Raw genomic sequence first — 13,064 nt, 5'->3', positions numbered from 1 at the left:
GAGGCCCAGACTGTGAAACGTTTCTAAGGTAACTGAAATGAGTTGTTGAAAACATGAAGTAGTGGGTTTTAAGCCCGAAGTACTGTGATCCAGGATAAGCCGACGTATAGACGAGTGTGACATTGTGTTAAATACGACCCGAAGAAGTGCGGTCAGCCCGACAAATTGTGGCATGGTATTAAATAAGTTGGCTGGATAATAGAGACTATAGAGATTTTTTTAATACTTTACAATGGAAGCTCTAATTGTTAAATACATCACAAAACATAGTTCACAGGGGATGTTTGACGGAATAGAGAACACGGAGGATAAGCCCTACGAGTGGGCAGGGTCCCCGGTTCGAGAATTATTCCAAGATACCAAACACAAAAAATGTAAAGTTTCCAATGCCCTTCAAGGACTTCTAGAATTCCTCACCAGTCTGGAGACCTGAACATTTACAGATTGACAGATTTTGATGTTTGTGTTGACTTACGTCTTTTCATTAGCAGTTCTCCCGACAGAATGAATAGACACGCTTAAATCGGGCCTAAGCACGCCCCTCCAATTGGCACAAACCAAAATACATCACAGACAAGAAGAAAAAGCTACCAAGACCTGCTTCAGAAAAGTACATAATCTACAGACTCTATTGGCATTGCCTCAAGACAAAATCTATTAACACCTAGCCAGACGAATCACTGCTTGAAGAGAATGACACAAGCAGCCAATAAATTGGAATTCCAAATGATGTTGATAGAAGCACACATTGACAATATGGTTTATATGTGGAAAACTGTTTTAAGGTTGTGTCTTGATTATGTTTGTGTTGATTTCAATGCATGTTTGATGTGTGTAGATTCTTGTGGGGAAAGGAGGGGATATCAGACACCAGATGACCAACCCAATGGAAAGAGGTACCAATTGTGAAGAAGGCCAAATGGCAATGGAGCTTGTGGGGCCAGAATCCACTTGGGAGACCAGAGGGGTCAAGAGACTAGAGATGTGGCCCAGGACCACCACAGAGAAGAACAGGGGAAAAGGAAAAATCCAGACGGCCACCACACAACAGATTTCTACAGACCAGGGATTCAAAGGACCTGAGACCATCCATGGATCTGAGATCCACAAGCTCAGAGATTCCCCTTAAGAGATTGACTGATGGAACAAAATAGACCATAACCGATGAAGACAATAAAGACAACAACCAGAGGCACAACAAGATGATCTTGACACTTTTCAGAGCTTCATCGGCTCAGGGCAGAAAGACACACTCAATAGAGTGCATGGAACAGGAAGACCAAGAGACAATCAGTGAGCGACTTCTCTGGAATTTGAAAAAGTGATTTCCCCAGAGACAAATATGCATATCCTAACCCACACGTACGAACATGCACACACACACACACACACACACACACACACACACACACACACACACTCACGCTCACACAAACACACACACACACACACACACACACACAATATGCCAGAGCTGAAACATGGAACACACACACGGACGGATGAAAAGAAGATGCATGCTATGATGTTCTATGACAATTTTGGCCATTTTACATTTATATTTACTTGTGTTTCGGATGTCAGATGCCCTTATGTTTTCCTCAATTATCTTAGACTGTCTCCTTGGCTGTGGTGGTTCTCAAATGCTTTTCCCAAACCTGAGAAAAAAATTATGTTATATATTATATTATAGTATCAAATTACGGAATGACCCCATAAATTACCTATTGAGACTGGGAGAGGACCAGTGTACGTGATGGTGGTGAGTCCAATGATGGGTAAGACTCCCTAATGGCCACAGAGGGAGCAACCTTAGGCAGGACATCAGCGCCACTGGGCACCTCTTTGAAAGGTGTGACTCTGAGAAAGAAAGTTGATGTGATGCTATGTATGGCTTCAAGAGTGGACTGTAAGAAATTACAGCATATCCTGTGAGTGAACATGTCTATTCTTTATAGCCTTTATTTTGTTAATGGATTAATCATTGTTTTATTTCTGCTTCACATGTGTAAGGTGATTGCTATCACTTTCTGACACACCTGAATGTTCAAATCACACAATTTATAAACATCTTAAATCGCAAACCTACTCACAGTTGAAGTCAAGCCACCTATGAAACCTGACCTAATTATTCTGTCAGTTTTACCTGCTGTTCTGTACTATACAAACACAAGTTGCTCTGTGGAAAGGGTAGTAAAACAACAGAATTTAAAAAAGGCCGTACTATAAACTCGTTAGTCAGTGTCCAAATGCCATGTGACATCCGGAGTGATTATCTACAGGTAATTCATTGGTTAGAAAAGGCAAATCCCATATCTGTAAGGGGAAATTTAAACTGATTCTGTGAAATTAGATCACAATTCCCACAACTGAATCTGCAAGCATCCCAGTTATGAAGGAAGGGAAAGTATGCCATCCGCATTTACATTATCATCTGACTACGTTTTGAGGGGGAAAAAACAGGTCCATAAACAGTTAATCAGTAACCTTTAATGGATTTTCAGACTTTCAGACTATGAAAGTTGAGAGGCCACTTGTGCAGTCATGTGAGAGTGTAGTCACACACCCAACCCCCAAACAAGACAGCAAGGAACAGCTTGAGTAGAGAACTATTAAATAATAAATATAAACATAATTTACATAATAAACAAATAATAAACTATATCTCAAACCTATAGAACTTTATGACCTCATCAGGAGGATTCAAACAAACAATCCGTACAGCATTACACAGGGACTCATCTTGTGCAGGAGGCTCCACCTAGTGGTGTCATTTGTAACCACCGCCATTATCTCCACTCTCACACCAAGTGTGCTCCTAGTCCTAAAAAACCCTTATAGTTTTAAATCAGTGATCTACCCATGGAGAGATACACCATATGTTAGCATTACAGTCATAAAGAGTAGTGTTGGATTAAGTGTGTAGTAATGAATGATTAATTAGCTAGCTCAGTTTACCAAAGTGTCAACCTGTTGTGAGCAGTCAAATGTGATACTGGTCTAAAGAATATATTCATGATAATATCAGGTACAGACGGCAGACAGATACAGGCCCTATTAGGTGCAGATTGGATCCAGATCGCACATTCCCCATTAGCATGTTAGCAAGCTTTTATCAGGTCCAGATCGCACATTAGCATGTTAGCAAGCTTTTATCATGTCCAGATCGTACATTCCCCATTAGCATGTTAGCAAGCTTTATCAGCACCAGCTGGGCTGTTGGTGGTGTTTGCAAGGTTCTCTTTCGGTCACTTCGTGAGACGTAACTCATATATGGGGATTTATATGGGAACTGTGTCTCACTACAATGACTCCCCAAGCCATAAAGGCCCAGTACAGAGCCTATCTCATTCAGATCATCCATCAAACAACCAGCTGCTATCTGAGGATAGTCCCTCAGAGTTCACGATGAACTCCTAAACTGATCCAAAGGCTTTGCAGGCCTCCTGACTGATCTCCCTGGCTGAACAGAACCCAGGTAGTGACCCACATACGTGTACAAGTGGCTGACGCTGGCAGTGATTTGAGCTGGTGCAAACTCAAGCCAGGTGTGGGCAGGATCTCGTCCAAAGGATTTGGGGTTCCGAAAGAAATGAACACACAGTCGGGGCTACTTCCATAATGATTTTATGTACTTTATACTTTCTTTTGATCATATTTGTATTCTATTTTTATGGACTTTGTACGTTCTTTTCATTATGGTTTTCTTGTATTTTATGGATTTTACACTTTCAATGAATCATGTTTTTATTGTATTCTTATGGACTTTGTACATTCTTTTAATTATGTTTGTATTCTATTTTATGGACTTTTTATGTTATTTTAATTATGTTCTTTACTTTCTTTTAATTCATTATATTGTTTATCTTTCCCATGTCTTTTTCTTTGCTTTGGAGGTTCATTTTGCTCTTGTTTATGTAAAGCACATTGAATTGCCGGTGTATGAAATGTGCTCTATAAATAAACTTGCCCTGCCTTGCCAAAGGAAGTTGCTGCTTGGGGAAGTGTTACATTAAACACATTTAACTCAGTGACACCGTAAGATTTAAACAGTGCATTTATTGATGACATCTTCAAAGTCATGAGCCATTATAAAAGTCCCTTACAATTGTAGACATTGTAAATCAAAGAAGACAATCTAACCTCCTTTTCCATCCTTACAGTATAGCATTTTTGTAGTGTCTTTATTCCCTTTCATGCCTTTTAATGTCAGAATGTCCATGTCAAAATAATGATTACAAATGTGCACCAAGAACAACATAGAACTCACTCTATTGTACCAAACAGTGCTAAATAGATAACTAAATAGATAACATTTCACTACATTTCATTACATTTCAAATCATTTCCTAAATCATCTTTTCATAGATTGAGCAAGTGTCTGTCCCTTTTTCACAGGTAAATTACACCACGGACCAGAAGTCCAGGATTGAGTTCGAGGACTGAATTGTAGACTGGCCACAAGTGGATCTGAAAATATTGAATGTATAAGACCTTAGGATCCATTGTGTATATTCATATTATTTTATAGGAAAATACATTTGTGTCTTAACAGCTGAGGATCCATCTTGTATATTCATATTATTTTATATGAAAATACATTTGCGTCTTAGGATCCATTCTCCCAGAGTCGGAGTGCTTCTTCTTCTCTGTTTTTCCCCCGTTCATCCTCACGCGTATGTTTACATTCCTTAGTTTAAAGGAGGACATCTGTCTCCGTGAGGGAAAGCAGATGTGTCCGCTCACACCTCATCATGGGTCGCTGAAGGACAGAGTCACACCAAAGTCCTCTTTGTAGAGGTTCCACACCTTAGACTTGTGTGGATTGTCCAGTTCTTCCCTGGACAGAAACAGCCTAAGGGGGAGACGACATGAAGGATGTGAGATTGTGATGTCGGATAAAAATGTTGAATTTATCAGCCAAATCACAAGTGAAATAAATCTTACTTGTTATTCTCAACAAAGGAGGTATTGAACCAGAAGTAGAAGGGACACTTTTCGTATCCTTTCGGAAGACCCTGAATGGAGGTTGGATTATATGTTTATTAACTAATCTTTGTGAAAATATGCAAAAGGCATCAAATCAAATGTCACTGTATGAGACTTGAAAGATGAAAACAGTGTTCAAACTCACCGCACTGGATTCAAACATGACCTTGATATCCCCTGAGATAACTGGACAGTCCTGTAAACTGATGACCACTGCATTATTGCCAGTGTCTGGAAATAGCTGGGAAACGAAGAAAAGATATGAATGAAGAAAAGATTGACAAACATTGACCAATATATACAGACAGAGAATAAACAGATATGTTGCATTATGTTTTCAACTTTACTTACCGTACATCTGTCCTGCTTGGCACACACACACTGGAACACCAGCTCCTTCTTCACAATGATTTTTACCGACAGGTCACTGCCATTGCCTTTGCCCACACCTGCAATGAAGACATTCAAGACCACAGGCAGGAGTTACACCACCAGATGAAGACATGGAAGACCACAGGCGAGAGTTACAGCCACGGATTTGTTCTACCTCTGATGTTTTCAGATGGCAAAGATGAACAATTTTCTTTTACAATACAACTCTTCATGCTTCACTTTTATACAGTGGTTCAGATTCAACAATAGCGCTCAGTACATAGGATAACTGTAAATGATTTATAGGAGGGGCATGTCTACGTCCAATACCCAGTAAGAGAAAGCCACTGAATACGGTCATGAGAGCAACATGTGTAGCAACATGGGTAAAAAGGGTTGAATCCAAATCTGGACCCTTCACCTGCAATGGAGTGGATGCGGATGCTCTTTACCCTCAGGAACTTCTCAGGGGGTGGCTGACGGTTATATTTGGTCTTCATGACTTCATAGTATCCAACATACCTGCTCTGAAGACATAGACGTATCCAATGTGATACATTCTCTTAGCCATGCCAGCTTCATGCTTTTACTGGTTCAACCACAAGTTTAGACATTTGCTCAGTCATGCACAGAGAGAAAGAAAAAGAGAGTTTTAATTCAAAAGTTACTCCACGAGTCCTCCTTTTCCCTAACAATGTGAGATATTGTCTCTGCTCTTTTAGATACACACTCAACCAGTTAACGGTAGTGTCCACGGTTCTGCTGAAAGGTTGTTGTGACAGGTTGTCCTGAAACATCGCGCTAATTGGCTTGAATTGTTTATGGCTCGCTCCAAGCCAAAATGTTCGTTTCCCATTTACAGCGTCAGGACTGCGTACGAACACCAGAGTGAGGACTGCGTACGAACACCAGAGTGAGGACTGCGTACGAACACCAGAGTGAGGACTGCTTACGAACACCAGAGTGTCTTCAGGACTGCGTTCGAACACCAGAGTGTCTTCAGGACTGCGTACGAACACCAGAGTGAGGACTGCTTACGAACACCAGAGTAAGGACTGCTTACGAACACCAGAGTGAGGACTGCGTTCGAACACCAGAGTGTCTTCAGGACTGCGTACGAACACCAGAGTGTCTTCAAATGCATACACACAGAATGGATAGCTAGACGAGAGTGAGGAGCAATCCGCTGACAAAAATTTTACAAAAAGTCCATTGGACCTGAATCGCAGACAGCCTCTTCAAATGATAGCTGTTTACAGATAGACATGTTTAATGATAGATGTTTACAGATAGACATGTTTAATGATAGATATTTACAGATAGACATGTTTAATGATAGATGTTTACACATTCTCTTATGAGGACTCACCTGGGAGGGGGTCTCCACGCCCTGGAATTTAGAGCTCATGCTTTTGTCAGTCCTCCTCTCCCCGAAGTAGTCCAGACTCTCCTGTAAGACAATCACAGGAAGGTCATGTCAGCATACATGTCGTTAGAACAAAAGGCACAAATATGTATGTGAGCTTGCTAATGCTGTACCTCAGCGCTCTCAAACTGGTCACTGTCAATGAGCCAGGTGCACACAAGAGTCCCAGTGCGTCCTGGAAAAACGAAAGAGCTCGGTCACGTTAGAAAGCACACTTATCAGCGTCCAGAAGAATATGAGGAAGGGTTCACAGGGAGAGGTGTTTTAGTAATGAAATGGTATGGCAAAACAGATGCAAAGATACCTGTTCTAAGACACAACATTGATATTTAGTTATTTTGTAAAATACTGAAAGTGATTATTACACAAATATATAGACTGTCTTACTGATTATTACAACTATAGAGTCAAATATATAGACTGTCTTACCTTTCCCTCCTTTGCAGTGAATGGCAATGACGTTCCTGGAATCTTCGGACATCCAATCTCTCACACTAACAGTGTACTTTAACATATCTCTGGCAAAGACAGGATTTGAAAAGAAACACAAAATGTACACATCACCACTACCGGTACACCAAAGACACAAAAGGCAAAGCCCTTGGAATACGCAATGAAAAACTATGAAGCCTGAAAGCATTTACATAATGACGCTTCTTTTTGGCTATGGATTTCATCTCAGATAAAAAGAGATTGTCAATTGAAAGATAAAGGTTATCATTCTTTCAATGTTTTAATCAACTCAGTGACCCGCGTAGGGATTGCAATCCATCTAACACAAACAGGAAATGTATGTGTGATATCGCCCTCTACATAAGGAACTACTTACTCTAAAGATGGGACATTGTGGTCATCTATAAGAACACGCTCCACCCTGTAGTGGAAAAACTGAGGATCGTAGCCCTTTTCACCTGAGAAGAAGCCAGTCAGACTTAATGTAGTGATTCATTGATTTAAAATATGTATTTTGCTGTTGTTTCTGGGCCATGATTAGTGGGTTCACTTACTGCAGAGGTTGTATACTTTGTAATGATCAAGGTGTTTAGTGTCAAGGAATCGTGCCACCTCCTGACAAAAAAACAAGGACATAACCGTTCTGTAACATGTGCAGAGAAAACTATCATAACATAATTTGTTTGCAGTCAAAGTATACTATTCTAACTAACATCGTATGGTAATAGTGGATATACTGAACTTCTGTATTTCAAGAAAAATCCAATTAATGTAACAAAAATATAAATGTTTCTCCATCCTGTAAATCCTTCTCTTCTTATTTAGTCCTATGCTGCACTGAATCATATGTCTCATATAGTCATGTATCTCAATAAGACTTGCTTACTTTGATGGGATTCCTGTAGAGAGACTGCTTCCCAGAAGATGGAAAAGACATGGCGATGACTCTATCTGTAAAGAAATATGGTACTGTATGAGGCAACAGAGCTACTAAAAAAGCAAGCGCTCAGCACAATACCGCCACCGCAGTGAACCGAACAGAAATCACACCAACCTGTGACATATGTAAGGTCCAGGTCAAACCCATCTTTCTGATAGCGTCGTTTGTTTTCTGAGACCTGTGAGAGTTACACCAAGTTCACTCATTTGTAACGCAAAGCAAAACAGCATTAAAATGTGCAGACTAACAAGATTCCTATTCCTATTTATTTGCTTGATAGATGTGGCTAGAATAAGTATCGGGGCTGTGCTTCACAAAAACACTGTTGTGCTACAACCATCAGAACTAAACAAAGGAGTGTTCAAAGTAATACCGGTAGTCTCGCAATCATTTACTAAAGGTTGTATCACAATAAACACAGGAAACACAGCTGTGATATCACTGCAATATTGCGCCTTCTGTTCTGGCCCCAAACTCACCATTCTCCTGGTGACTTTCTCCAGCTCCTTCTTCTGCGAGGCCAGGCGGAAGACGCGGACCAGGATGATGACTCTCAGCGCCTTCAAGAAGTTGAACACCCTGTGGAGATACATCAGACACACAGTCACAGACCACACCTGTGATGAACAGCACAACACAACATATCTGTCCTGTTTTTTTTTGTTTTTGTTTTTTTTAAGATTCATGCCCCAAATTATAACTTGCATTTAAACGTCATCTGTATCCAGTTATCTTACAGATCACAGATAAGAAAATGTCAGTGAATTCTTTAACCAAATCATATATCTGACACAGTAACATCTCCAGTAACATCAAATCACCTCCAGAGGGGGGTTGGTGCACAACTTAATTGAATCTCAGATATGTTTATTTAGGACAATAATGACACTACCTTGGTATGAGGCTAGCTCCTGAGAAGTCAGAGAAAGTATAGATCATGGTGATGACTAATGTTACCACCACAATGCACGCGTCCATGATATTCAGCTTGGAGCTGAAGTACACCTTGAACCTGCAAAAGAAAACGTCATTTTCTTCCTGAATGTGTAATGCTGAAGAATGGCATACTTCACTGTAGTAATTTACCTTTAAATATGCAGAAGACTTTTACCAGTAGCATCATATTATACATTCTGAGCAACTGTCATGATGTATTCTATTTTGCAATATTTAACAAATGATTTGGGTCACCAAATTAGGACTGAGATCAAATTCACATTTAAAGCGAGTCAGCTAAATATCCTGGAATAACTGCCTGATGCAAGGCAACACTTCCTGTGCAATGCTTCCTGTGGTGAGAATTCCCTGAATCAACACATCTTTCACTTCCATCACTTTTTCCCCTCTGTCCAGTACTTTTTACTCCCATTCCAAAACCTTTCCCTCGTACCCGTAAGTATCTAGAGTTACTACCATAGAATTTGCAAAGAACTCTATTGTATTTCTACATGGTCACTCTGCAGACACGAGGCATTTTCCTGTTTAAAAGGGAGTTAGCCATAGACATAAAACTGAATTGAAATATGGTCACGCTCAACTGTGGAGGCACTGTCTTTGAAAGAGGAGGATCTACATAACGCTGTGCACTGTGCACTGTGCACTGACGTTACTTGCCCTGCAGTTTTGTTATATGCCGTCGCTTCCCATCTTCAGCTTTAACGACTTTGTCTCTTCAGCTGTCTGTTGAATATGGAGCATCCACATCCACACGTCATAAGTGTTGAGATTATTCTGAGAGTTATAGTGCAAGTCTGCATCACTGCACGTTCGCCGTAACAGCAACCAGTCCACTTACACTCTTTGTTATGTTCTTTGTTATGTTCTACACAACTCTAGACAGAGTGAACAGGCCAATGCTATGAGCCCGGAGTGAGAGGGGGGGCCTAGCAGAGCTGTGCTCCACAAAAACACTGTTGTGCTATGACCATCAACTAGACAAGGGAGTGTTTAAAATAATACCGGTAGTCTCGCTATCATTTAATAATGGTTGTATCACAGCAAACACAGCAAACACAGCTGTGAGATCCCTGCGATATTACAGTTTCTGTCCTGGTCCCAAACATTCTCCTGGTGACTTTCTTTGTTTTGTTCTTTAGGGTATTCCTACTTGATGTCAAGCCATCCACACTAAATGCACAACTATAGACAGAGTGAACAGGCCAAGGTAGTTAAGCCCGGAGTGAGAGAGGGGGCCTTCCTTACCCCTCGACAATGTTAACTGTTTTAGGGTATTCCTACTTGTAGTGAAACCAGAAGTGGACTAGAAGTGCAAAGAGAGACGGAGTGAACAGGCCAAAGCAGTAGAGCCCAGAGTGAGACAGGGGTCTTTCTTACCCTTCCACATAGACTCTCAGGAGTACGTCCACTAGGAAGAAGATGGCGATGGCCAGGGAGATGGCCTCCAGCCAATCCCCCAGACCTGCACGGCTGTCTATGGGAATGGCCAGGTCAGCCACGACCAGGCAGATGTCCACGATGATGAGCACCAGACCAAACACTCTGAGGATACACACGCATGGGAGACTTATTACGTTTTAGCTGAGGCTTTTATCCAAAGCGATTTACAGTACAGATTTACAGTAGCCTATACGTGGAGGTGTTTTCTTATTGCAGTACATGCTGTTGCACATCATTTCTTGAGATTACGCAATTTATTTGCTTTCTTGAATGTATTCTTGTTTACAGAGTTATTATAACTCTGTAAACAAGAATACATTCAAGAAAGCAAAACCATGGCAGTCACAAAATGTTTTCAGAAAGAAATGTAAAGCATTTACCGAAAACCAAAGGACATCACAAAAGGAGCAATCTTCCTTCGGATTTGGCTGAACAGAAAGGAAGAAAAGGGTAGTTATGCACTGATGGGAAAGGGTCGTCATTTCTGAACCTTTAATTCGAGATTAGCCCTCTTTTGCTCTCCATAAAGAGGTCTGAGATTATTTAGGAGACAGAGGAACTAGCATGCTAGCAGTCCCTGTGCTAGGTTTCATTCAGTGGGTTCCCTGGTCCATGGGGTGAGGCTGTCCCAGTCCAGTTTGTCTGATTAAGACTGTACAGCACTCCTGCAAGCACAGATTATCTATGGGTCTCAGAAAGCCTTCAAGAACAGTTTTTCAAATTCAAGTGGATACTGTATCGCGCTGCAGAAATTCACACAATCCATTCACACTCCATTATTCATGGAGAACAATTCATTTCATTGGACCTACAAACATCATCGTCAAATGTCATTTCTTTTCAAAAACCTTTGATGAATATACTGAATTTCATGACTGGAATATATGATTTTAAAATGCCATGACTTTTCCCGGATTTCTATGACTGCGGCAACCCTGCATATAATGCTGAAATACCTCCCCAAGGTGGGCCCATATAGGCTGAAAAGTTGCCATTTATCATTAATCCAATATTGCACTCAAATAAATCATTTTCATGAATACATGAGTCACATACCTTTCAGTCCGTATCAACCTGCATTACACATTTTATGTTCTTTCAAAATCACAATTTTTTTTGTTTATCCCTGTTGATTGGTTTAACTCAATGACATTAGTACAAACTCTGCTTATATGGTGAGGAAGATGTGAATCATCTGTGAACAGGTACTTTTGAGCCAGGATATCCTGTGCAGACCTAAAGACTAAGAACCGAAACTGATTTACTGGTATAGGGTGTCAGGCTCGCCATTCTCCTCTTTGCCATCATCAATCTCCACATGGGCTTCTTTTTCTTCATTTCTGAAACAAAGAGGAACAACAGCACGATATACATCACAACACCATGGGTAACACCACGATATACATCACAACACCATGGGCATCAATCCAGGACATTTGACACCAACACATAAAGAGTATGCCCTTTGTGCACACGTACGACTGTTTAGATGAAAAATAAAGTGTTGACTGCTATATCTGATGGAAATGTGTTATCATCATAAAACAGCCTAAAGGTTTCAAGAGCTTCATTTTGTGTTTTGTTTATATCAGGCTAAAGGTTTTCGACTTACCCATTAACCTCTTTATCATCGAGTCCAGGGTTAAAATGCACGGATGACATGTCAGTTGGATCCTGAAATCAGAAATCATACAGAAATCATCAACACAGACAGGGCACATCATATATTTCAGACAATTTAAAAGTTGTCTGAGCAAGACTTCAGATTGAATTACTAGTATATCTTCGTAGGATTTCAATTATAATAACAAAACTAGCCAATACTATTACCCTTTGTGCAACGTATTTATGTTTTAACAGAAAAAGGAGTGGTAGTTGGACGTAGTCAAGGTGTTTAACAGTAACACGAATGGTCAGAATACATTAGAATTTAACAGTTGTTGAAATGTTCGCATTCACGCAGAGCAAATGCACTTGTCCTTAAATTACCTAGTGCACTCAGAGCCAAAAGTGTAAATTATTTAAGGATACGAATCCACATGAAGAATGATACAAACCAGAAAGCTTTCGGCTGACGGAATGCAACTTTTCTTTTGTTTCCCTTACGTCGTGAACTTAGCAATGTCAAAACGTTATTTTACTACGTAGCATTCTCAAGTGCATTCCCTGCTTTTTGCCGACCGTCTTTTGAAGTATAGTATCTGTCTTGTGACTTACCATGAGGATACCAAGGAAAACGGTTCAAAGGTTGCTCGTGATATTTTTCTTTCCTTACATCCACAGTTATTCCCCCCCGTCTCTGCTAACGTAGCGGTTTTGAACTTCCTCATGCGCTCCAGAAGCCACTACCTTTTCCTCTCCAAGTTTGAGTCAGAAGGGCTTGCTTATGTATGAACTATGAAATGTTTTGACTTTACATATAAGTGGCATTCGCATTCGTATACATACAAGTCGTCTTAAAAGTAATTAGGTTGCAAGGAATTCGGC

General features: G+C 40.5%; 2 protein-coding genes across 5 annotated transcripts in view; one reads left to right on the top strand and one right to left on the bottom strand.

Annotated features, from left to right (window-relative positions):
• LOC116221554 (uncharacterized protein K02A2.6-like) overlaps positions 1–1,129 on the top strand; it is a 6,263-nt gene extending 5,134 nt beyond the window's left edge. The window contains exon 2 of the mRNA XM_031572713.1: positions 839–1,129. Coding sequence (XP_031428573.1) covers positions 839–1,129 — 291 coding nt within the window. The remainder of the gene's footprint in view (positions 1–838) is intronic.
• Positions 1,130–4,039: 2,910 nt separating this feature from the next.
• Positions 4,040–12,932, bottom strand: tpte (transmembrane phosphatase with tensin homology). 4 transcript variants are annotated; one of them, XM_031572214.2, is made up of 19 exons: positions 12,795–12,932; positions 12,190–12,251; positions 11,843–11,917; positions 10,958–11,005; positions 10,515–10,679; positions 9,073–9,192; positions 8,660–8,759; positions 8,295–8,358; positions 8,127–8,191; positions 7,795–7,855; positions 7,617–7,698; positions 7,217–7,305; positions 6,901–6,962; positions 6,731–6,811; positions 5,783–5,888; positions 5,341–5,438; positions 5,135–5,230; positions 4,948–5,018; positions 4,040–4,855 (listed from the first exon to the last, which is right to left on the bottom strand). In XM_031572214.2, the coding sequence occupies exons 1-19, from the start codon at positions 12,795–12,797 to the stop codon at positions 4,753–4,755; spliced, it is 1,551 nt and encodes a 516-aa protein (XP_031428074.1). In that variant the 5' UTR covers positions 12,798–12,932; the 3' UTR covers positions 4,040–4,752. The 4 variants fall into 4 exon arrangements, with proteins under 4 accessions (XP_031428074.1, XP_012683113.1, XP_042564459.1 ...); XM_012827659.3 differs by lacking the exon at positions 12,795–12,932 and adding an exon at positions 12,635–12,754; XM_042708525.1 differs by lacking the exon at positions 12,795–12,932 and adding an exon at positions 12,684–12,708.
• Positions 12,933–13,064: the final 132 nt, after the last annotated feature.

Source organism: Clupea harengus, chromosome 8, assembly GCF_900700415.2.
Source record: "Clupea harengus chromosome 8, Ch_v2.0.2, whole genome shotgun sequence".
Lineage (NCBI taxonomy): Eukaryota > Metazoa > Chordata > Actinopteri > Clupeiformes > Clupeidae > Clupea > Clupea harengus.
Note: the sequence above shows the minus strand (reverse complement) of the source record. Positions and strands in the feature narration are given on the sequence as shown.

Excerpts from the sequence above, each read along its gene's own strand:
- tpte (XM_031572214.2), bottom strand. Across the intron at positions 11,918-12,189 it reads GATGATAAAGAGGTTAATGG|AAATGAAGAAAAAGAAGCCC; the intron begins GTAAGTCGAAAA and ends TCTTTGTTTCAG. Across the intron at positions 6,963-7,216 it reads TCACTGCAAAGGAGGGAAAG|GACGCACTGGGACTCTTGTG; the intron begins GTAAGACAGTCT and ends TCGTTTTTCCAG.